Source organism: Serinus canaria, chromosome 3, assembly GCF_022539315.1.
Source record: "Serinus canaria isolate serCan28SL12 chromosome 3, serCan2020, whole genome shotgun sequence".
In the NCBI taxonomy this organism is placed as follows: domain Eukaryota; kingdom Metazoa; phylum Chordata; class Aves; order Passeriformes; family Fringillidae; genus Serinus; species Serinus canaria.
In genome coordinates this window covers 34,215,365-34,240,928 of record NC_066316.1, presented here as the reverse complement: position 1 = coordinate 34,240,928, position 25,564 = coordinate 34,215,365, and the positions used below count along the sequence as shown (strand labels likewise).

The 25,564-nt window shown below is 36.1% G+C and overlaps 1 protein-coding gene across 3 annotated transcripts in view; it reads right to left on the bottom strand.

The window, feature by feature from the left end:
- Positions 1 to 25,564, bottom strand: part of STRN (striatin) — a 69,057-nt gene that overhangs the window by 35,286 nt on the left and 8,207 nt on the right. For all 3 annotated transcript variants that reach the window (XM_018915994.3, XM_030236585.2, XM_030236586.2), the window contains exons 2-5: positions 20,690 to 20,793; positions 13,404 to 13,477; positions 10,264 to 10,342; positions 8,254 to 8,418 (exon numbers count right to left, since the gene is read on the bottom strand). In XM_018915994.3, the coding sequence (XP_018771539.2) occupies positions 8,254 to 8,418; positions 10,264 to 10,342; positions 13,404 to 13,477; positions 20,690 to 20,793 (422 nt within the window). The remainder of the gene's footprint in view (positions 1 to 8,253; positions 8,419 to 10,263; positions 10,343 to 13,403; positions 13,478 to 20,689; positions 20,794 to 25,564) is intronic.

The following is a 25,564-nucleotide window of genomic DNA, read 5'->3' as shown; positions in this document are numbered from 1 at the left end:
AGGACAATTCCTCTTTTCTGGACTGTCCTTTATCACAACATATTTAAGGAAGAACATAATTTTCAACGTGCAAGAATTTTGGTGCAGCTTCTTCCTTCCTCCCCACCCATACTGTCTGAAGAAAACCAGCTGGGGAAGAATGAACCAGAACCCTCAGACAGCAGCAGAAGCTATGGAACCTGCCAAAGCAGAAAGCACAGAGCAGCCAGACTGTGGCAAGGTCTCCCTCAATCCTGTACTCCTCAGCTGTTTGTTCTGAATCTCTATCCCACTGCTCCTTCCTCAGTTGGACTCTGTAACAGCACTCTTGCATGCTCTTCTCTCTAGCACCTAATTTTGTCTTTTTCCTTGAAGGTCTCGTCCCAGGGGACTCAGCACCTCCTAACCAACCAACCCAACAAAAATCATTTAAACAGTATCATATCTTCTATCACACACTGTTAACTCTGTCCATTACATCCTCCTTTCCAGTAGCCTTATCCAAGTAGACAGGCAATTCTTTGGGGCAGAGATATAATCCTGCCACTCCTGCCTACCCACAATCAGGGGGTAGGTACAACAGGACTAACTGCTTCTCGGAGGCATAACAATAAGTACTGCCAGAAGGTAGCTAGACTAATGCTGCCGGGGTTTCCATCTTACTACAATAGATGGGCAGTGCACAGATATTGTGAATATCACTCCTGAAACAGGGAACTTCTGATTCCCAAAGGTAAGAAATGATTTCCTGTTTAAAACACAAAATTCTTGTTACAAATGGGATGGTAACTGAAGTACTTACATCCCTTAAAATAACATGCAACTGAAATCACATAAGTATTTTCCTCCTCAGAAGAAGATGACAGAATTCTGAGCAGCTGTGATGACTGTGAAAATCTGATCCCAATTTGTATTTTACAGGCTGTTCAATTATTCAGATTTGTGTTAACCCCTTGGCCCTTTTAAGACAAAATATAATAATACCTTCCCATGAAATCAAAAAAATGTGATTGGTGGATATTCCACATACACTATTTCAATAAAGCAAGCCTGGCTTTGCTGGGCTCTGCAGACCATAACACCAACTCTTCCTTTTCTGCCCAACAGTGACACACCTTGAGATGAGCATTTTGTGTAAAAAGACAGCTGGTTCTGACACTGAAATATTGCCAGCTTTAAAAAATGCATAGCTCAGACTCAACATATTTGCTCTCAACATTTAATATGCATGATCTTAACATAAATCCTGTTTCTTAGTGAGTGAAATGCAGAAGCCATAACCTACAGGCAAGGTGAAGTTCTTTTGTGGAAACTAGAACAGCATGCTGATGATACCTTTCCAGCTCCCAGTGTGATCCAGAACATTTCAAATTGCAAAGTCAAGTTTAACTTAGACTTAAGTTACATTATAGACATGTATTTTCTTTGTAATTACACACGATATTTCTATCATTGCCTTCTCTTTTGTTGATAATAACCCTGGAAAGTCTGTGATCGTGTCCAGGGAGAGTCTCACATTTCTCCTATGAACTGTCCAATCACAAAGCCATTAACTGCCTTAGTCCTACTCACAGCTTCTAAGGAAAGAGAAGAGGGCTTTTTTGTTTGTTTATTTTATCCAAGACATACACAAATTATCTTAAATAAAACCAGGATTTTATTGATAAATTCAGAAGCAGGAAGAAATACCACAATAAAGTTAAATGAATACAAGCTCAGCTTCGGCTGAGAAATGTTCTTGGGAGCTCTTGTATCGCTGGAAAGAACCTGTTGTGACCCAGAATTCAGAGCTGTTCTACCACACTCTTTCTTGAGACATTTTCTTTGGTTCAGTTTCCAACTACTATCAAAATAGCTACTGCATAGTCTTTGTAAGTTTTATTAATTCCCCACGGAATTTAGTTATCACATGTTTTAAAACAGTCTTTTCAATGTGGCTAGTTAAATTCTATCAAACTGTACTCATTAAATAAATGCATGCAAATTCAATGAGGAGTGTCTTTAAGAACAGTTCATTAGATGTTCAACACTGTAAAATCTTCAATAATGAAGCATAGAAAATATCAAAATAATTTATAAAACTACAGAGCAGTTAAAATCATCAACATTTACACACAATGAACACAGGCCAGGCTAACAGTCTGTCACAACCTTTGAAATCTCCTATGAAGTCACACCACACAAAGCATGAACTAGTGCAATATGTATTACAATTGGTAAGCAACACTTACAAAATGGTTTGCATATAAACTGGAATAGCAAAGGAATGACATTTAAAAAGCAAGGACCACTTCTCTTGCCAAATCTAGTCAGCTAAATATAATACATCAAAAAATAAATTTTATAAAGAATTAAAAAAACCCTGATATTTGAGGTACCAGAGTAACTCTTCTAAGTTATTTCTCCATTCACCTCCCCTCTCTTTGCTTCTCTCTCTCTCCAACTGCACAACTTCTGTCTCTCTCTCCCCACTCTTTCTGTACTGTGAGTCTTATGTGACATTTCCAAAAACCATCTCTCAAACTCTTAAGCCATAGAATGGTGCCAATTAAAAGTGTGGTCTATTTGTACTTCTTTCTTCACAAAAAAAAACCCAGTTTATCTGCTTGTTTTTTCTGCTTTAGTGCATCTGTTGAAAGTGTCCAGATCTGGCCTAAACCAGATACCTTTGAAATGCCTGTTAGGTCACTGCAAGATGGAGGCAGGGAGAAAGAGAAAAAAGGTGAAAAAAAAATTTGAAAATCTGTTTGCTTTATTCCCTTTACTTTTTTGTTTATTTTTTTTCCTTTTTGTAATTCAACATCTACTTGCATACTATTTTGGAAATTTTTCTTATGGCTGCTATTACCTGAGGTTTATAAACTCAGAGGTAATTTCCCAAATAAACCATTTTATAAGCTAGTCAACAAACAACATTCATCAGCCAGTATGCAGCATTTTCATTACTTGGGCCAGCGTTAATAGGATTTAGAGATGCAAAAGAGTTATTAAGGTATTCTGGCATACAAAGATGTTCATTCACTGAAGTGTCATTTAGAATGACTTGTATATCAGAAAGAAAGTTTTCAAAATTTTTAAATTTTGAAACACTCTTCAGATTTGCTCTCAAATGCTGATGTTTGATGCCATTTTGCTAATGTAAAGTATAGGCAGTGGAAGCCCTTGGCAGTTCAATAAGAAAAGGCAGCAGGTAAGTTTAGAGAGAGACTGATACATCACTCAGGACCATTTTCCTTCAAGAATTTTCTATTGGCTATTTGTAGTTCTAATGATCAAACCCTTAGCAAGAACTAATTATACCATTTTTATATATAAACTTTTGTATCTATGCATATGTATACACATATGTTTGGTATATCCTCATTCCTTTCCAGTTCTATTCCTTTATTATATTTGCTTCCACTCATACTAAATGGTAGTCAAATACACACCTTCAAGAAGGTAAACTAATTTGACTGTTTAGGTTTCACTCAGTAAGATAAAGCTCCTAAAAATGAGGTAATAAATGAACTAAAGATACTTAAGTACTCTCGTGTCTTCAAGGCTACAAGCTACATTTGCAGGCAGCTTTCATTTCCGTTTCAGTTTGCTGGGGGAAAGCACCCATTCCTCTCACTGCAAGTGTTAGGAATTTAAACTATTATTATGAGGTTATTATTTTAGTATATATTTTTGAGTCCAGTCATGCCAAGTGGTACTTATCTTTTGTAATGCAAGTGAGCTGATTGAAGAAACTGAAAACTGATTCCCTTTTAAATTCCACGAAATAAGTGAAAACAGGACTATATCTAGCTCATGTTATCATAGTAACATTTCATTTATGGATTCAAAATCTTGCAGGGTGCATTCAAAATCCACATGATGTCTTTCTTGAGTGCTAAAGTTTTCAAGAGGATCTGTACATCAGCAAATAAATAGGCAATGTAAGAATACAAGTCTGGCCAAACATACAGCAGCTAGTAACACAAAGTCTGAGGCTACTTCACCTAAGGATGAAGAGAAACTGATTTGGCTTAAAACAGAGTCAGAGAGCAGTAATGTGTTCATCACTGTACCAAAGGACGGGGAACTTCTCTGATGAAACTGCAATAATTTAAGATATACAAAACAAAGCTGAGAGGTTATGAGGGACTGGACAGCATTTTTCTAAAACAACTAGAGCCTAGCAGAATTCAAGTTACATATCCTCTGCTGCAAATAAATATTATTGTATTAAGTATCTGCACTACATTAATCATCATATGCTTCTACATACCAAAGCAAACAGCATCAGCTTCACAATAATCACCCCAAACATTCTCACTAGACTTTTCCACAAAAAGGCTCAACTCAATGTTGGCACCCCAAACACTGAGTGTCCAAACCTAGGCTGTTGAAATATGTATAAAGGACAGACAACAAGATAAAACTCATATAATAGGCAAATGCTGCTGTAACAACTTAAAAATCTGTAAAAGCTGTAGTAAGCTGAACAGAGGAAAAACATCCTCCCTACCTATCATGAAGTATACACTTCACACATGCTCGAGGTCAGAGGAAAAATGCCAGGAATAATCTTTAAAATAATCAAAGGCATTAAAAAATATTAAAAAATAAGCAAAGTGTGGGTTTCTACTGTGCCCAGTACAGTCAGAACAAGTCACAGAGGTATTTCTGAGGAAGGCTGAAGAGCAGCAAAAACCACTATGCACAGATGAATACACACAAAAAAACTGTGCTAAAATCTGACTGTGTCAAAAGTAGATCAGCTCTTCCATTTTTTCCCTGGAATTTTTTTGCAATACTAATTTATTTTGTGCTCCAGCACTTTCATTTAACTAAGAAAGTATTGGTTGACTATCAAACAAATAATGAAAACATAAAGGAAGTTTTGTTTCCTATTGCCATTACTCCCTCCCTCCTCTCAAAGAGATAACCATATGGCAGTATAAAAGCATCAAATACCAACTTTTTCCTTTCTTTGGAATTTATCACGAGTGTTCAGTTGTACAGAAGGCAGTATAACCAATCTGTTCTTTCTGCCATTTACACTGCTATATGGAGAAATCTTTAAGGAAATTAAAAGCTAGTGTGCCTTCCATTTTTTTATTCTGGAAATGTATTATTAAATCCATACTCCTTCTGGTTTTCATAGTACCATTTTCCTCTCTATTGTACATTATCTTCATCACATTCGCCCACATTCTTTTCAAACTCCTATTGATTTGCCTTTATCATTTCCTATCCCAAAGGTTTCTCTTCACTCCAGTCCTGTACTCCGCTTCGCTCATTTTTCACTCCATGTAAACAGTTTTCTAAAACACAGACGTAAAATGCACAGATTCAGCTGGGTGCATGTTATGCAGTTCTTCCAAGACCAAACAGATCAAAAATGCTATGAGCTGTCTTTTCTCACTTCAACAGAGGAGTATTCCTTGTGAGACTACATCCATTTTCATGCATTACTTTCTGCCCAGTACTCCGCTCTTCAAATGTAACATAAACATCTTCATATCCTCAGACTTGTGAGCAAATACTTGACATCAATGTTCATTCTATGTTTTGAACAGGAAAATCTGCCAAACTGCATTGGCTTGAGCAGTTCACAGGCTTCTCTGGTGATAAACAGCAGAGCTTTCTCTTACGAAGAGTTTCACTGTACCCACACAGTCACTGAGAGTCTTCAGCCTGTATTTTAGTTTGCAACTGTCCCAATGTCTCATGGGCCTGGCAAACACTCACATATGTCCTTAAACTTCCTGGAATTGCACTAAGCTTTTGTTTGGTTTCTTGTTCTTCCAATTTCTCACCATAACTTTCCTCTTCTACCACTAACAAACTGCAGACCTTTGTTCACTGCACTCCTTCCAACTGTAAAAGCCGGCTGCAGCCAAATCCATTTTTCACTTTACATGCACACAAGGAATAGCAAGAGGCTGCTGAAGGAAGTGCCAATCCTTTTGCCCTCACAGTAACCAGCCTAGCACTGGTGAGGTTGCTTCAAAGGATGCACCTTCCTTAACTGTAAGCCAGAACTTAGCTGAGTCATCTAAATTCTTCCTAGTTCTGCCAACCAGGTAGGAAAGCATTGAGTTAGGGTTTCAAACACTCACTAAAAATTTCAGTTGAGTTCAAGAGTAGCATCCTGAGTTCAGGAGCGACATCCATGTGCCTTAGACCTGTACCATCTACTCAATGCTATACTTTTCAAAGAGAAGTTGTTCTATATAGGCTGAAGTTATGTTGGCATTACATGAGGCAGATAACAGGTAAATATGAGCTTATTTCTCATTTTGCATCTACCACAAAGCTGCACTTTAAAAGCTCAGAGGTACGTAATGATGCAGTTGGAAGAAGGTGAACAGTGCCAGATGTCACAGAAACACTGAGGTACCACAAGATGAAATAGATGTTAAATAATAGGCAGACTCTGCCTGGAAGCAAGCCACAGAATGCTTCTTGAAAGAAAAATTGAAAGAGGTGGTCTGCAAGTGTTACTGAAGCACCCAGAAGAAACACAGCATTGAGAGGTAGTCCTGTACTTAGATTGATCACAGAATTCTAGTAAAATCACAACTTTTTTCCTTCCAGTAAGGGAGATCTCAGTGGACATCCAGGACTTCAAAATCACCCATGTTCAACATGATTATGTTGAACAAGAGCACTGGAAAATTTTTCCACTGTAAAGCCCTGGAGTCTCTTCTTGTTCATTATTTTATCAAAACACTTCCCTAAGCTCTATAATGCAGTCTGCCATCCGATGCATCACAAGCAAGAACGGTTTTTCAACGTGTGCAGCCTGACCAGCCTTGCAGCTGACAAGCTAGTACAGCCACAATGGAAGGGAATTCATTTTTCTCCATCAGTGAGTATCCTCAGCCACGGGGTAAACTATAAAGTGTTAAACCTAATGTCAGATCTATCCCAAAACCAAGCAGATAGAAAAGAAATGCAAATATATTCAAAACTGCTATGTTAAAACCACTGTCCCAGTATTTCAGCCATCAAGTAACTGCATTATACACATATCCACCTTCTTCAAAACTACGTAAATACACATAAATAAATTTCAAAGTGTAACAGGAGAAGCTTTATTTACACACTTCCCCTTCACCAGAAATCAAACCAGAACTGCTATTGCAAGCTATCAAGCATTCCTTGTTCTTCAAAACAAAGCTGCTGTACATAAACGACATGACTTGTCAGCTATGTAGCAACACAATATATTTTAGGAGCGTGCAGGTTTTCTCACACATTCAAGTTTTCCATCTTACAGCATTATATTTAATTACATAAGAATGAACTTCTGCCCTTATGTAACTTGTTGGCCTGAAGTTGCTGCAGCTATCAGAAGGGTATAATGAAATCTTAAAAATGCTTTTTAGAAGATAGGATGTATATATAACAGTATTAGGTCTTAGAAAATAAAAGTCTTGAATTTTGCTTCATGAATATAGAAAATGAAAAAAGAGTGAGGATTTCTGAGGAAAGCTGTGTTACTACTGGAAACTGCTACCTCATCTACTGTTCCTACAATTTTGCATAATTTTCATTATTTTTCCAGTTTTGCAACTACGATATCTTAAACAAGAATGAACAGACTGTTTTCCTGAAGCCTTTAGAGTTAAGTTGAACTTAATTTTTTTTCTTTTTTAACATTGCATGGAAAAGAGAAGAAAACGGAAAGAATGCCTCTTAGGTTTTAATATTACTGAAGAGAAGAAGTAAGAACAAACTTTTACTGTCTTTGACTGACTTTCCATAGTATTAGAAATATTAAAACACAGAAATTAGTACCTTACATTTCAGTCACATTTACATATGTCAGTAGAAAACCATAAACTTTTAGGACTTTTAGAATGTAATGAGTGACTTTGTTTTTCAGATTTAGCAAAAATATTCCTTCTCTCATATAGCTTATCATGTCGTACTCAGCACAGACCAGAAGAGCAAAGCCTGCAACCTACACAGTAAAGTGTCTAGCAATACACTGGAGATCATTCAAACCATTGACTTGAAACAATACTGACTTCTAAACACTTAGCAATCATATCTCAAAAGAGGCTTGATTTAACTTAGTGCTACCATCCAACTGGAAAAAAATTTTTTGTGCTTTCAAGATGTGAATCTAAAGAATTACTTCCATACTTATTGCTTAATATAATAAAATTAGTTAGAATTGCTCTAATCTCAAACTAGGAAAAAATCCTGAAATCTTCTCAGTAAACAAAAATTTTGTTCAACACTACTAAGTGCATTTATGCAGAATTAGAACAAAGTCATCTTGATGCTTACCCAATCATTGCGTTTTCTTTAATCTGACCCTCTGTGCCATTTACCATTGGCTCTTGACTTCTGTTTTCTTTTTCTGAAGCATCACTTGAGAGGCCCAGTAAAGCTCGCACTCGTTTTGATTTCACATCCAATATCGTGTCGGTGTAGCCCACTTCCTGTAGATACCTGAAGGAAGAGAACTCATGCTAATCTCCTCTGCACATGTCACTTCTGCAAAACATTAAATTCCTCCCTGAACTTCTCCCTGAACTCATCCTCAATCCCTTAGCTTAGCAACTGACTGAACTTCTCCCTGAACTCATCCTCAATCCCTAAGCTTAGCAAACTACGGTGCTGAGCTAGTGAAACGTGCTTGTAAATCATCCTGTACCAGCTGCAGAGGGATCGCCTCTTGCAGTACCAGCCTCTACAGTCACTGAGAAAAAAAAAATCAGAGAGCCTAGCAGTCAGAGGTTATACAATACGTTATTCATTCATCTACTAAAATGGATAGAAAAGCACTTTCAATTAAAATATTTACAACTGTTTTATAAAAATCATCACAGTTGCATGCACAAGCGTGGTCACTTTATTCTTTGACACATGGAAACTAGATACAAGAAGCAGCAGATATGTTCCTTATGTAAACATTATTAGAAGCCTAGAAAACCGAGTAAAACCTAAATCCTTTAGCTGTGGCTATTATTAAGAGTTGTTATTTATCATGGACTAGACTTGATAAAATCTGTCTTGCCTTTCCTTTATTCTGCAATGAATCTGCAAAAATTTGGCTTTCATATAAAGACTGAACAGCAATAACATTGTATGACAATCTCACAGCATAAAGTTGGCTCTGTACTTCTAAAGTTGACTCTTTCACCAATATGCCATGTTGCACTTGAGAGAAACAGGAGGGAAATAACGATTTAAAAATTAAAAAGTAAAAATTGTTTTGTGTCCTTCCCTCTAGAAGATGGAGTTAATAGCAGTGAATTGATTAAATTGTCAATATTCTAGACAACTCTGAAGAAGGGAAATGCTATTTTACAGTGACAGCTGTTACAAATCAGGGACGTGCACTTCTCCTCCAAGAACATTCTCCTCCAATTATTTAATATCACTCACATAACCACATTAGGAGAGAAATACTGATTGTTGGCTACAGAAAAATCAAACAAGTCACCTATGCAAAACAGAGTCTGTCAGTAATACGCACTCTATATTTGCACTGTGTCATTCTTGTATGAACTGCACTGAGACGGAATGACTCGTCTTCAAAATCACTGATCCAAGTCAAAACCACTCTATTTACATTTATTCAACAGGCAGGAAAAGATTTGAGCTCTTGCAAAAGAGAAGCCTGTACAAGCCATCCAACGAATTTAACTTCTGTACAACTCCTTGGAAAAAGGTCTTTTAATATAAGTTCCAGACCATCCTTACTATCTCTGTCCCCTCTCATTTAATTGTCTGTAACACACCAAATATCATGGCAATTAATTTAGCTACTATGATCACAATTCAAAAATTAATTTAGATTAAGAGACATTTGTTTCATTGAGATGAACAGAGAAATAGAAAACATCTAGTCTAACCTTCTGGATGTTAGTCTTTTCTGCAACTTAAGCAAACCAAAATAAAACTTTTCCTTCTCCAATGCCAGCTGTTTTTATTTTACACAGCTCTTAACAGAATTACTTGGGCAGAATTACTTGGGTCTTTTGCTTTTTAATTGCAAAGTGTCATGACCCACCCATCCCAAGCAGATTGGCTTATTATACTCCATGAAAGAAAAGTAAATGAGATCAGGTGTTTGTGACTTGACGAGGCTTCTCATCCGAAGTTATGAAATATTAAAAATTTTTAAAACCCAAGGAAAAATAGTGCAGAAGCTCAATTAACTTCATCACATGCAATAACTTTTCTTTCAGTAAAATACAACTTAAAAAAAATCAAATACCATCACCATCATATTTCATTAGCAGATTCTTTCTTTGCACTCAGTATTTGAGTCATTTTTTCAACACTTACTGTCTTAACAGCTGTCGTCCTTGTTTCCATATTAGCTGGCTGTTCTGTTGTGGCTGAATCTCTGTCTCATTCCCTTCATCTGCAAAAGATCGTTTTATTACTTTTTTTTTCTTCCTATTAGCATAAAAGATGTCCATCCACATGAAAAGACAAATGTGATCTGCCTTAAAATGATTAGGAATGGTTTAATAACAAAATTTGAAGCGCAAACAATGAAGGCAGAAAAAAAATGCACACAGCACATAATTGTAGTACTATATGCACATAAAGATTTCCAGGTACATCCTACTCTATAAGAGCAAGTTCCAGTAGTCCTAACTCCTAAGCAGTCCTACTCTATGAGAGCAAGTTCCTAACTCCTTTAGGGGCACATGATGACAGTCAGTCTGCAGTCCGATTTTTTCTTTGGCCTCCCAAGATAATTGCTGCTCACATTAAGTCTGAATACAAATATCTTTAACTGTTAACTGCAGCACGATATTGGTTTACAACTTCCCAATTTTCTTAATATTTCACAGTTCAACATAAATCAACAGATTTACTTGCATCAATTTAATCCTTATTTGCATTCGTTTTGTAGAAACAAAAAAAACAAACAATAGGGGCTATTTTTTAACTTGAAAACTTCTTGAAAAATTTTCAGCACATTTTCCCCAACCATTAATTTGTAACCAAATGTTACTACTCCAGGAAGATCTACCAAAAAAAAAAAAATCCTGCGGCTGTTCTCTTAAGAAAAATATCAGAATGCAGGATGCTGGCAACCAACAGCTACATGTTTATTCCATATATAGCTTCACACAACATGATGGTGGGTTTTTTCCTCTTCTCAAGAAGACGCATATGCTTCCCAAGTTAAAATGTCTTGGTTTATTATCTATGAAAGCCTCTACAAAACTTTAAAACCTTGTGGTCCAAACACTGAAGGATAAACAAACTTCCTGTGTAAACAAGACTAAAGAACTAGAAAAACCTGTGGTATACTCCTTTGAGTCACTTGATATGTGACCTGGGAAAGCTATTATTCTCATCAGGAAGTCATTTACCTTTAAACAACTCAATTAATACTACACAAAAAAGCCCCACAAACTACCCAAAGAAGCTATTAAATACTAATCAGAATTCACATGCAAGGAGAGACATATGAATTTTAGACATCTCATATTCACAAATCTATTTAATAGCATCCACAGGAAATAATCAAATGCATAATAATTTTCCAATGACAACTGGACACAGCTGGATCCAAAGCACAGCTACCAAAGCTCAGTCTATATTTATTAAAACATGACTGAGGTAAATCTGCCTGAAAATTCCTTTTGAAAGCAAAACCCGTTCTTCTGAAGGCAATGTTAAGTATATCCAGAGGCAAGAATTCTCTTGTGCTTTGTCTCCTCAAAAGTGATGACTGCTAGCAGTAGCAGTGGTTTACAGACAAGAGTGTAGAGACTTGCATTATGAGGAAATTATGGCATATATAGTATACATAGATAAATGGTATAAATTATTTTAATTTTGAAGTATTCCTTTACCAGGAGATTGAAATCTTTCTTCTAAAATTCTGTTACAGACTCACCAAGAGATCATAAAGAAAACAATAAGGACCCATGTGGAAGAACTACTACCAACACTTTGACTTTTTCATGACTGGGCAGGAAAAACAGGGACAGGGAGAGGGAAACATATGGACACACAACTTAAGTATCTATCAAAGACAACTCCAAAATATCATTAGAACAAAGTTTCTATTTTAAGTCATCAGTCCATTTGATACAGACTGAAAATACACATTTCTGATAGCTATATATAGAATACAATGGGATAAATGAGTATAATGGAATTTTAACTGAAGTATCTCCACAGTGTTGACTTTGCAAAATTAATGCACAGTCTAGAGCTCTGCTGGGCAAGCCAGGCCTCGCACTACATTCCTCAGCTGGAAACTGAAGCAACATGCTGTAGCTGCATCCTGAGAAATTACAAAAAACCCCCCATGGTTGTCTAGGGCTGTGGTATGATCAGGACAAAGTCTTCTAAAGGTCCAGATGCAGACTGAGATTTTCCACGTAGTAGCACCAAGTCCAGTATTTCTTCAGTTATGGAAATAACACTGATAATTGCATGAAATAAGATTTCTAAAAAACTCATTAAAAACTTGGACAAGAAAAGCCTGGTGTAAAGCTCTGCTCGTTGGTGTGGGGTTGAATTTTTTGTTTGTTTGGGGGTCTTTTAATGGCCTTCTAAACCCAATGAGGTAAGAAATCACCATGACAGTCAGCCAGACCATCCCCTCTGTAAACCAAGTGACAGAGATGAGATTTGCAGACATTCTATGCTCTGCCTTTACAAACAGGCGGTTCCAATTTTCTTGTAGTAGAAGCATCAGGAGACTGAGACACAAAAAACATTACCTATTTTTTCAATGCCTTAACCACTAGCCAGATCTTTGTACCTCTTTTTTATACTTTTTTTCCCCCAGAGGAAATGATAGGGAGATAGAGGGATAAAAGGAAGTAACTTAAATTCTTAATTTCCCCAATTCAGTGCTTAAATCTATTTGTGTGCAGTAGGAGAAGAACACAAATCAGCTTTCCAGAGACCAAGGTAAAAAACTGAAATTAGTGAAATGCATCTCCAATGACCATTTGAATTCTGCAGAGAAATCTCCTGTTCAAAAACTCTCATTTATGTCTAAAATGCACTTTAATTATTTTTTTCCTGGAATACCACTGAGGTCATTGAACAAAAAAATTACGAACTATGTATTTCATTCAGAAGAATTATCTAGAGATAAAAGGATTTTATTGCTGTGAATCTAGTATCATCCTGTTCTAAAATATTCATGCACATCACTAAGGGACAGAAAAACTACTCTTTCCAAAAGCAGTCTGCTCATTCAGGTTTGGATTTTTTTTTTAATCTAAACTAACTTGATTTATTAATAGACTCTTAGAGCACTAGGATATATTTTTAGTTGTACAAGAGTAAAAGATAGGCTTTAATATATATATTAAAATATAGGCTCTATTCTTACTGCTCCATTAAGAGACTTATTCTATCAATACTATCGATTCAGCATTTGCACATAACACACTTAAGCTTTTATGCCAGTAATAAACCCATTCTCATTAAATTCTTACCAGAATCATAGTTAGGTGGCTTCATATCTCCCTGATTCAATTCTGTGCCATATTTTAATTTGTGGTATTTAGCCCTGCAAGGAAATCAAACAAAAAAATTTTAAAAATCTATTAGTACATTTAAAGGATATCTCTAAACATACAAATGTCACCTGTTTTCAATTGAAAAGCCACTCCTTTCTTCTAGGCTGGGAACAAAGCAAACCAAGTCATTTTAGCTGACTTCAGATAGGTAATTTTATTGAAATACTTTTTTCCAAGGGTTACATGCAATTGCATAGTGAATACTGAGGAAACACAGAGCAGTTGATTGCAGATTTTACAAAATGTTCTTGCTACAGAAAAGGTTCCTTCCGTGTGGATACAAGCAACTCTTCTGCATCCCTTCCCAACCCCCTAGCGTTTCTTTTTCAGCCAACGTTTATGAAACATTTTTTTTACTACCCATGTCAGTTCAGTGCCATCTACTTCATATCTCATATTGTCACTCCATTAAGCAAACTTTAGTTTTATTCTTCTAAATGCTGTGCTCTCCAACAGCAGCAGGTCCTCAGCTAAAACTGTTCTAAACAAGGCTTAGCAATGACAGCTTACCCACACCACTTTCTCTCAAAGCTGCTAGGTCTGCCACTTGACTAAGTGCAAAAATGGAGACTTTCTTCCAAAAATATTTAGCCTTCAAAAGGTCTAATATGATAAGCCCCACAAAGCATGCCATACAATTAACAAGAGTAGCTACAAAAAAAATGGAAATGCTTTTTAATTTGAGAAGCTTCATCCTAAAGACTCAGTATGCACAGACTTTGAAATACACATAATAACACCACAGTAGAACAGTATTACACATGCACATATAAGTCATTCAAGATTCATTACAGTAGTCTTACAACACTGCAGTAGAGAAAGTGAGGCAAAAAATAATTTTCTACTTTTGCAATCTGTTCCCTCTTTCTCTAACACTCACCATAACTTTAAAAGTACAAAACTGCAAGTTTTATACATTCACAGCTGGGTAGGAAAGTGGCACTTCACACAAGTTCCTACCCCAAACAAAAGGCTGAGAACTCAGGAAATGCTGCGTGTGCAGCCTGGGAGTAGGGGGACAATTGAACGGCTCGCATGTACAGGCAGTTCAAACGCAAATGTACAAAGTGAAATGTAGGGTAGCAAGAAAAAGGCTGAAAAAGACCAAAAAAAATAAACCTCTCATATGCACCAACACAAAGAGGAGTTTCATTAGCTCCACTAGGCACAAGGGAGCTCTTACACTTAAAATTTATTTAAAAAAAAAATTCATGGGTTTGACACTTTGTAATTGCATGAGGCAAGTTTTCACTAAAATCGCACGACTATATCAAGAACAGCTGCAGAAAATGTTTTCAAGTTACCTACACCTCTAGATTGCTTCTCAAACATCTTCATTATATTACTGCTTTCTTTTGCCTTTTCCTATTTCATCAAGAAAACCATTACTTCTAACAAAATAGTGCTGAAGAACGCTTCGTAGTTCTTACGTTTCAATTTCGACAGTAACAGCTTCCTACTAATCCAGCTGCATTTTAGTTATAATAAACATTCAATTCTTACTGAGAAGGGTAAGTGAAGAGTGAAGAAGTGCCTCTTAGGCATAGCAACATCAACAGATGAAGGAACTAACTCTCAAGAGCCAGAGCACTAAGCTCTAACTCAGCTGAGCAGCAATCAACAAGGGAAAGAGAAAGGATCTGCTTGAAATGTATTAAAAGCAATAGATGGAAGTTAAACATTTTGGTCACTACAGAAAAGAATAACCAAGAGTAGAACAAAATCAAAGCTGAATGCTCAATCAAAATATTTATCTTTCCTTTTCCAACTGTCCATTTCTTACATGTTACCCTAGTAAAACAACTGCATTTCATTATTGTTAAATATTGATGCTATGTACACTTTTCTCCCACCAGCACTAATGAAAAGCAATGATTAATCAAGAATTAAGAAATCCTCCACTTTGTCACCAACTTTAAACAGTACAATTTTTTATGCAGTCATGAAATCAAGAGACCTTAATATGTAATCTATTTTGATCTGACTTAACAGAAGTGAACAAATATTAATACTCTGCTCTAATCTGGATCAACTGACATATGTTGTATTCTACTTCATTCCTTCAAAGAATTCGGGGAGAAGTTAGTTTTGCAGCAGTCGACATTTGCTTTTAATTTGTGGGTTTTATACAAAGTTCCACTATGCTCTATGTGTTCACTAATTTTCTTATCAAGTTTTGTTAATCATTTCCAGCCTAAGTAAAATGTTTGCTAGGTTCAATGAAAGAATCATTCTTTGGACCTTTCCTGTTCCTCATATCTCAAGTTCTCCAAAACCCATCTTTCAAAGATTCAGACTGCAATTTTTTAAATTTCTCAGTATATTTATTTCAATCTCCTAAATCCATGTTTGCTCATTTTTTAATTCACTTCCCTCTTAAATCAACAGTAATAGTATTTTTTCTTACTGAAGTTTTCCCCACTCATCAAACGTATTATAAAATAATTTCACCAAAATTAGATTATTCATTTTAAATCCATTTTAAACTTTAGTAAGCAGGATTTTCGAACTGGTTCCACCTCATAACACAACAGCTTTCAAAGCTTTTGTTGTTAGTCTTTACTTAAGAGGATAACATAGATGACATGGTCTTGTACACCACTGGCCCTTTGAATTTATTTTAGGGCCAAGCTGGATTAAGATTTCATCTTTTAGAGGACCTAACTTTGTATATTACAGGCAGAGACCAGTAGCACTAGAGAAAAGGCAGAAGAACCATGTTCTAACAAAGAGGTAACTGAAGAGATGATAAACCCCAAAATGTAATCCTTATTTCCAATATTGCTGGGAAAGTTAAAAACAAAGTTTTAGAGCTCTAACGGCACAAAATGATAAAAAAAACCCCACTTCTATAATCAAACCTGAATTAAATTCAATTGGTATAAATTCTGGTCTCTGAGCAGGACACAGACTTGAAACAGAAACATCAGTATCATGCCAGAGTATGTGACACACTGAACTAATCTTCAGTTGAGGTCAGCTTCTAAAGTTCAAAAAATATTACAAAAAAACTCCCATAAAATCAATATAGATCGCTAATAGGTTATCTAGGAAATATCTTTCACATTTCTTTAGGCAGTATGAGATTTATTATTATGATACGTTATGATACAGCTGAAAATGTCACAGGTATGAAAGATAAACAATCTTCTTTCAAAAGTGCACTAACAAAAGAGCTGAACACCATGACTCAGACTCCAGGACTAGAAGGGAGTCTTGACCCTTCAGTTACACATATTGCAACCAAAGGGTATGAAACTCCACAAAATAACCTTTAATTCAAATTCAAAAATATCAAATTCAAAATATCACTTATTCCATTAGCACATTTTAATTTCATCTGTTGTTACAATGACAGAATATCAGCTGTCCACCTGTAATGCTTAATTTTTTCACTTTTGCAGAAATCACAGGGTCCACTTATTAACAGCTTTAAAATGGCCTTCTGCAGCTCATCTTGAACTCTAGCTCACACGTCAGTAGTGTCATACGACCAAAAAAGAGATAAAGTATATTTTGCATAAAAAAAGCATAAAGAAAATTAAAGTTTCTTCAACCTTTCTATCATCTGATCAAAAAAACGGACAGTGGTTTGGTGGCAGGGGAGAAAAAGAAACAAAGATTTATTATCTAAAACTTGTTCAACCTCAATGATTTACCTTCCATTTCTGAAAATTACATATGAAGTATTAACAGTATGCAGAGACAGAAAAATTACTAGAAAATGACTACCTGAAGAATACAACTTAATAGAAGGTATTTTCTATCTGAAGACTAGCCTTCCAGTTATTTGAGAGAAAGCTATTTTAGCACTGTGAAACTATGTTCCTGGGTAGATGGCCTTACTCAGATAAGTATGAATATTACCAGAGCTCTGGCTTCTGCCCTTCATTACAAAATTCTCCTCCTTTGATTAGCAGTATTTTCATTAAACTATGTGTCTTCTATTCAGTGCTTGGAAACGTTCAACATGGCTGCCACTCAAGAATTGCTTAGGAAAATGCTAAAAGCCTTCATCCACATTTCCTAAGACTGAGTGCAGTGAAACTTTTCTGAATACTTTACACAGAAACAAATTTGATTCCAGTCAAAAAAAGCCACTATTTCTTGGAAATATCTGTCGCCAGACCTGAAGCATCTGATCCAGCTGTGCTAAGGGAGCCTGCCAAAACATCCGTAGAAGATCTGGGAGCTGCCGCCAAATCAAGAGACATAAACAAGAACGACTGCCAGGAACAGCACGGCGAGATATTCTACCCAGGGGAGAAGGCGCCAGCCTTACACTGATCAGACACATCAGTGCAGAAAACAACACAAAATTAAATCAACTGTTTCTAGAGACATGGCTCAGGAGTCCAGTTCTTTGGTTGAAATATGTTAAGACAGGAAGTGAGCTAGACTAGCTGAAACAGGACGTGTACTTGAGAGAAACAGTACTAGGTTTCAGCTAGCTCCTGAAAATCCAGAGGCACCAGGGCAATTTGCTGGTGGTGGAGCAAGTATTGATAAAGTCATAAAAAGTAATCCTCAACTCTGAACAGCCTCACACTGCAATCTACTGGATGCTGGCAAAACTACATCAAAACTGCTATTGAGAAATACTAGCACTTAATCATGTACTGGCTCCTTCTAAGCTCCTTGCTGTTTCACCTACTAAGACTCTTCAGCAAAAATAACCTGGCTTGCTATACACACAATAAGAAGGTAACCTCACAATTACTGACATAAAGACTAAACATTAAACTAAATTTGCCAGAAAAGCATGACCATCAATAGTAAAACTTATTTTCTACCTTACCCACGCTAAAATGACACGACATGAACTAGAGAACAACAACAGTGGTCCAAAATTTGTTAATTTACAGTAAAATTTGAAACTAATTGGTTGATAAAAGAAATGCAGAACAGCCACTATAAATAACAGAAGCTCATGTACCTGAGAAAACAAATGTTTCTCATTTCTTTTTCATGGTTTCCTGAGGGCATTATGAACATGGAGTACACTGGTCCACAATTTCATATTCTGTTCTGTTACTCATAATTTATTTCATCCGGCTGAGAAAGATCTGAAATACTACACAGCCAAAGCAGAAATGAAGGAATACAGGAATTATTCCCTGCCTCCTCACAGCGCACCAACCTTCGCTAAACTTGATAGGAATGTCTTCCTCCTACCTTGGAGGATCTCATTTTCCAGCTCTAAGAACCCAATGGAAAATGCCAGCATCCTGACTACTGCCTGATTGGGCTGACAGCTGATTTAGGAAAATGCTGGGAAAGGGAGCAGTGCTTCCAAGCTCAGTATGGTGCTATTCTTTGAAGTATCAAGCAAGAACACTTGCTGGGAGATAATTCCAGCAGAAGTACAAGACTATTTCTTCAGAAACTGGCAAATAAAACTGCTGTTTAAAACTACAAAGTCATAAATAGCTGTCTCCAGCACACACACCAGTCCCAAGCATCACATCTGCTTACAGAACCACTGCATACCCATACTGGAACTGTCACACTGGATCAGATCAGCTGAATGTAGCCTACTGACCTGAGTAACCAAGGCTAATGCCACACTGCAGAAACACATACAACATAAAAGATACAGATGTAAAAACTGTAATAAGAAGCCACCAAGTGTTTTTTCCTAATACTGACAGGGACTGCTGCATAAAGTTTTAAATGTCATAATTTAGGAGGATTTTACACAATAAAAGTAAGGGACATTTTCACCATCCATATGGAAGTTTGATTTTTCTTTTTTTTAATTTTAAGAAGTTTCTCTGACAGTACACAAAAGTGCATTTACATTGTTTGATGATTTTAAACAGCTAACTTCTGTGGGTTATGAACATGAAGTGTTAGATACTTTTACATAATCAGGAATAGCTCTGCCAGTTTTGAAATAGAAGAAATCTTTACAGAATATATATACAACTTAGAGTATATTTTTAGCTGAACCAATGACACTAAGCTCTGTAATTATGCTTCAAATGTAAGCCTTTCCACAGCCATAAACTGCAAACACCATTATGCATACATTTTGTATTTTTCTGGGCTCTTTGTTGTAATCCCAGTACCATAACGAGGCTTGGGCAAAATGAGTATCTACCTTAAGGATTCCTCCAAGAACTCCCCAAAGCAGGAGAAAATACACTGGAGTCCTGGGGCTACTGCTGGCCAGAACCCTGGCTACATCCCCATGCTAGTGGATTAACTGGTTGCTACCAAAAAGAGACAAACTGGATGGTAGAAGACAGGTCTTGTGCTATAGTAGCCCATATAAGATGAGCAAATCTGGATGCAATATCATAATGTAACTATTGGTGTCCTTTTAAGATTATCTACCGATGATATTCTATTCCTCATTTGCATATATGTAAATTTTAAATCTTATTTATACTAAACAAACTATTTCAGAGACTTATTTTATTAAAGAGAAGCAGGAATTATCTGATAGGAAATGATAATGTAAGCAATGACTGCTTTGCAACAGTACCATAACTATACTCTTTATTCAAGAATTTTAAAAGACATTTCACTAATTAAAAGAATTTAAACTAAACTTGGCCTAAAATAAACCAGTTGAACAGAGAGATTTCTGAATTTCCGCATGCCTCAAAGGTTAGAATAACAGGAAAGTATGTATAAGAATAAACAGGTAAACTGGGGACTTCTACTAAAATGTCCAGGAACAAAGAAATAGACATTGATTAACTGGTAAACATAAACATTTTTTCAATCACACAATTAACCTCCAGAAGATATTCTTGAAGCATCTCTCACACTGAAAAGACTAAAAACTTAGCAAGATTAAAAACTAGTAATTATTAGACTGAAGACAGTTATTCAAGATTTCAGTTGACACGTATTAATAAACAAAGTTATTATATTGAACAAAATGAAAATACACTGTAATTCTGGAGTATAATCTGTACAGTTCAGAGAAACTTTACCAAGGGAAAGTATTCATTATTGATCAGCTATGGGTTTTGTTAGCATGTTTTTTAAGCCATACTATTTTAGCTGTTGTTCTTATCACAATGCAGACATTTAGACTAGTGGTTTCATTTAGTAAAGTAAAATTTGTCAATCTGAGAACTGAGCAGAGACAGAAAAAATATTTCTTGGTTTTGTCAAATACAAAGGCAAAAATAAAGTTTCTGTCTTCAGCATTTCTTCATCACACACTCGTCACAAAAGCAGCATACCTTTCCTGTTTGAGCGCATATTCCAGCATTTTGATTCTTCGCACTAGATCCTTCTTCAGATTTTCCTGTCCTTTCCTTTCACCTTGAAGAAAGGCAATCTGGGCCTGCAAAAGTAACATTCAATTTAGAATCTGCTTGCTCAAAATTATTCAGCTTAGCTCTTAAGTGTGTGTGTCTTCCAAAGTTAACTTAATATTAATTTGAAGAGTTCAAAAGGAGTTGGTTTACTGTGCTTCATAAACATGAAACACTAACAAAAACCACTGCATAGATAAGCCTTCTAAACAGCAAGCTCACTACAGATCAAAACAAAAAGGAAAGCAAAAGATAAGAAATAAAGCAATTTTGGTTTGTTTGTTCGTTTTCTCTCTTGGATAAACATTCAATAAAGGATAAGGAACAGATAAAACAAGCATACAAAAAGCCTTCAGAAGATAAAAGTATTTACCAACAATAAGCAAGAGAAGATGATAAAGTATTTCTGCTCACTAACTGAAGCGGTGTATAATTAGGGTATAATTCTATAGATACATGTCAGATACATGACACTAGTAAAAAAAACAGATGTAAACCATGGTTGTTCAGCTAAAATAAGAACAAAAGAAAAATAAAACCCTGTTTGTAATACAGGGTTAAAAGTGTTAACTATGATACTTACTAAAATAGGTTAAGGAAAGTTCTCCAGAAATACTGTAATTAAGAGAGGAAGAAAAAGGAAAACAGGGAAAGGTATTTTGGTGAGGGAGACAAGGAGAGAAATGGTACATAAGTAAATAAAGTAGAAAACAGACAGCTAACCTCCATCAACTTCCAGCAAAAGTATTTTGTTGCCTGTGAAAAATCTCCTTTAAATAGAAATTTATGACAAACACAACATAATAATTCCTAATCATAAAGGAAGAACTACCTGTTTTTCTACCTAATGTTCAAATCAAGAGGCAAGTACTTATGCTTGCTCAACTCACAAATACACTTTTAGGCAAAAATACCTACAGGCAGTCACCACTTCATGCCTCAGCCTCACCTGCCATTTCCAGGATCAGAAGCTTTCTGTACCTCTACAGCCAAGTCACCAAGCATCTCATCTGTCTCTTGAGAAGCACAGACAGGATAAATGGCAATTGGTCTACACCATCAGCTGTTGAGCATGACGACCTATAACCCTTTCATTTAAATAAATTCCCAGGAAAGTCAGGGATTAAAAATAAGCTCGAATATCCTATCCTCACCTGTTACAACCTTGCAAGCAGCCCTCAGATATTTTAGTTAATGGAGATAGTTGCTTCCAAAGAATCTGACTGCAGATTTTTACCCCAAGGTGAGAAAAAACAGTCTCTAAATGTCATTTTCTCTCCAGCAATTATAAAGGGAAGGCACACAACTAACTCGGTTGAATTTTGGTGACCAGGAAAGACGAATCTTACACCAAAAGCCCATTTGTTGGTGGCCAGCAATAGCAGCTGCTCTAAAATATCACACCAGCTGACATAATTTTATTGCTCAAGTACAGCCAGTAAATAGTTTGACAGACACCTGAAGAATCCTTAACTGCCAGTCACCAACTAGACCAGCCAGTTTATGACAAGAGAAAAACACTGGCTGCTCTCCAACTAAGTCACTCTTCTCCTTCAACAGGGGAAATACATTTGAATTCCAAAAAAAAAAAGTCAGCTGAATCAAAAGAAAGCTCTCTCACTCTGGCATCAACTACAATTGAATTCTAATGTCAATTTTATGCTCAGGTTTAAAGAAAGGCACAGGAGAAAGGAATGCTGATGCTAGAGTCAGCATTTCCTACCCTGAGGAATGTAACTGAGTGAGAAGCATCTCAACTCCACAAGGTCAGCATCTGCCCCAAGAGGAGCATCTCAGGCACATATAACTTTGTTTGCAGTAACTGTACAGACACACAGACTCTCACTCCCGATCTCCACACAGGCCCAGCAGAACTGACACACACTTTTCTCATCAGAAGGGAGAGAACATCAAAACGTACTTTTAAAAAAAGAAATCATATGTAAATATGTATTTGGCTGGAATGAAGAAGATCATCCAATGCCATTAGGACACAAGCTGAAGTGATCTATTATGTGACCTGCTGTCTGCAAGCAATTTCTAGCCAAGAATGAAGTGACTGAACATGCTGGAATGAAACATTTTTACCCAGAAGGCTGGCAAACAACGCAGCTCACACACTGCTACACTACAAAGGTCAAAGCAGCATTACTGTTCTAACAGTTGAGGCTAAAGTCGTCTTCCACTGGTAGCAGCCTAAACAAAATTTAAAAATGCAACTTCTTGGTAGCTTTAACAGCTTCCTTTTGTAAGACAGAGAGACATAAATAGATAGGATTGAAAATTATCATACAACATTCCTTCATGTGGGCATATTTTGTTTTCAGTAATACCTCCATACTCTTAATGATTTTCTTTTTCCTGGATTTTCAAGAAATACTTGTGTTTCTAACTTAAAATGCACTCAGCAACAACAGACAGATCTCCAGCCCTACACCAGCTTATTGTTAGGATCCTTCAAGGTTAATAAATATATAATTTAAAGATAGGAAGTTTTACTGGTACTTCCAGAAACTGAGAATAATTTTGCTTTCTCCTTGGAGGCTGCATGGTTTCTAGCATAGTTTGTTCATACTTTTCTTCAGAGTAGCATCTTTATGCCTAATACTCACTATTTTTTAAGAATTCTGGCTATGGAAATGAGAATACTTACATTTGGTCATTTTTATAACATAGAGAAATATTCCCTTTCTTTTCCACAAGATGTTAGCAACCCTTATCCCTCATTTGTACATGTACTGAGTAATTACAATTACGTCAGCCTCAGTGGACAATAAAAATCAGTTATACATGTAAGCTTAAATGTTATTTGAGAAATTCTTAATGATGATATTCAGGTTTGCTCATATTGCACGTAAGGACAGTATTAAAATAATAACTGAAATTTTACATTAACAATGATGTACTAACAGTTCATATGTCTTAAACAGATTTCATTCTTTAAATTTTAATTTTTTGGGAAATTTACTAAAAATATGCAAATGAACCTAAATGTACATACCATAAAATAAACACTTTGCAGATAAATGCAAACTGAATAAATAAGTACAATGAGTTGTAATATCTAAAATGACAAATTATGACATGTAGCAGCATTTTCACAGTCTCTAGAACAATACAGTGGCAACAGTAGGATCATTACTTCCAATTAAAATACATAGACAATGCCTGTCTAAATGTCTGTGCAAACATTTAATGTGCAGGAGGTCTGGGTTGAAACACGATGAAAATTATAACTGAACTGCACAACTGCAGTTTTCTTATGTTTCAGGAATAAATGACAGAATTTTACTAATAGACTGAGACTCCAGAGGTGACTTCCCACGGCTGCAGCTTTAACCCAAGTCAAATCTGGAGCCTGAGCTACACCTGAGGGCGAAGAGGAGCAAAGGAGATTCCCTTCCGCTTTGAGTAATCTGCAACACTGTTCTACACTTGTATTTTGGCCACTCCTGGGAAAGTTTGTCAAAAATTTCAAGAATTCGCAAATATTCCCAACAAACAGGTTCTGTGATGACTGACCTTCTAGGTAACAAGGTTAAAATGCATCAAGTTGTAAGCCAGTCTTTGCAAACCCCAAAATTGCCTATGGGGATCCTGCAAAACCTCATATTGTTCCTTGCCTTATGGGTGGGGCGCATTGTCTCCATAAAGCACCCGGCCCCGCTGGCTCCACGGCAAGAATCAAGGCAGGATCCGCCTTGAGTTTATTCCAGGCTAAGTGCTACAAGTTAAGTTACTGTATTCCAACTCAACTATGAAATTAAGATCAAGAGAGAAGAAGAAAACAAAACAAAACCAACAAAAAAGCCCAAATCAAACCAAACAAAAATAGCTGCCACAAAACCAGAGAACACTGGAAAAAGACATGCCTGGAACAGTCTATTTCAGCTGCAATTGTTGAGTTCGGTTTTTTTTTTCCACTTCATCTCACAGAATTTTTTTGTATGACCAACTGCAACATAACCTAGAAGTGTCATACACAGCCAGTCCATGTTACAACACTGTAGCTACCTTAACTAGTCCACTTCTTTACTAAGAGGTTTTAAAAATAACATTCATTCTTATAGTAAAAAAATTTTCAAAGACAACAACACTACTGTTCTACGATATTCCCCAAAGGACTCTAATGTCACATTACTTTGAAGCAGACAAAAAGGTGATACAATGTTTCAGGTAGCACTGGGCTAGAAACAACTCTTTCTATAAATGTTGTTGACTTCCTAATACTGGCTTAGCAGTCATAACAACATAATTAAATCATGAAACCACATCTTAGTAAGTCCAGATTTTACCAATGTTTAAAAATTTACACTGAACTTTATAATTCCTTGAATCAGCAACAAACATGTGTAAAATATATTATATTTAAAATATATTATATTTAGACATCTTTTTAGGCTTATACCTTGACACTACCTAAGAGCAGGAGATAAAAAAATTCTCTTCTTTAACAGGAAATTTTAAAAAATAAACATACTATAACTGCTAAACAACTGATGCACATTTAGTATCAACTTCCATCAATTTCTGATTTTATAGCTATTTTAAGTTAAAAATTTTATTTTTTTTAATTCATACGACTCAGAAATTATAAAAAGCCTTTATATTTTTCTCTAAAATATCTACCATAATATTTTAAAGTAAAAATCACTTCAAATTTATGGACATTTAAAGGTCAACAGACATCATTTGACAAAGAGCTACTAAGACACACAATTCTCTACATAATGCTTCCATAATTCAACAACCAGGTCTTCAGAGGTTGAGAGAAAGAGGGGGAAAACTGCAGGGAAAGTA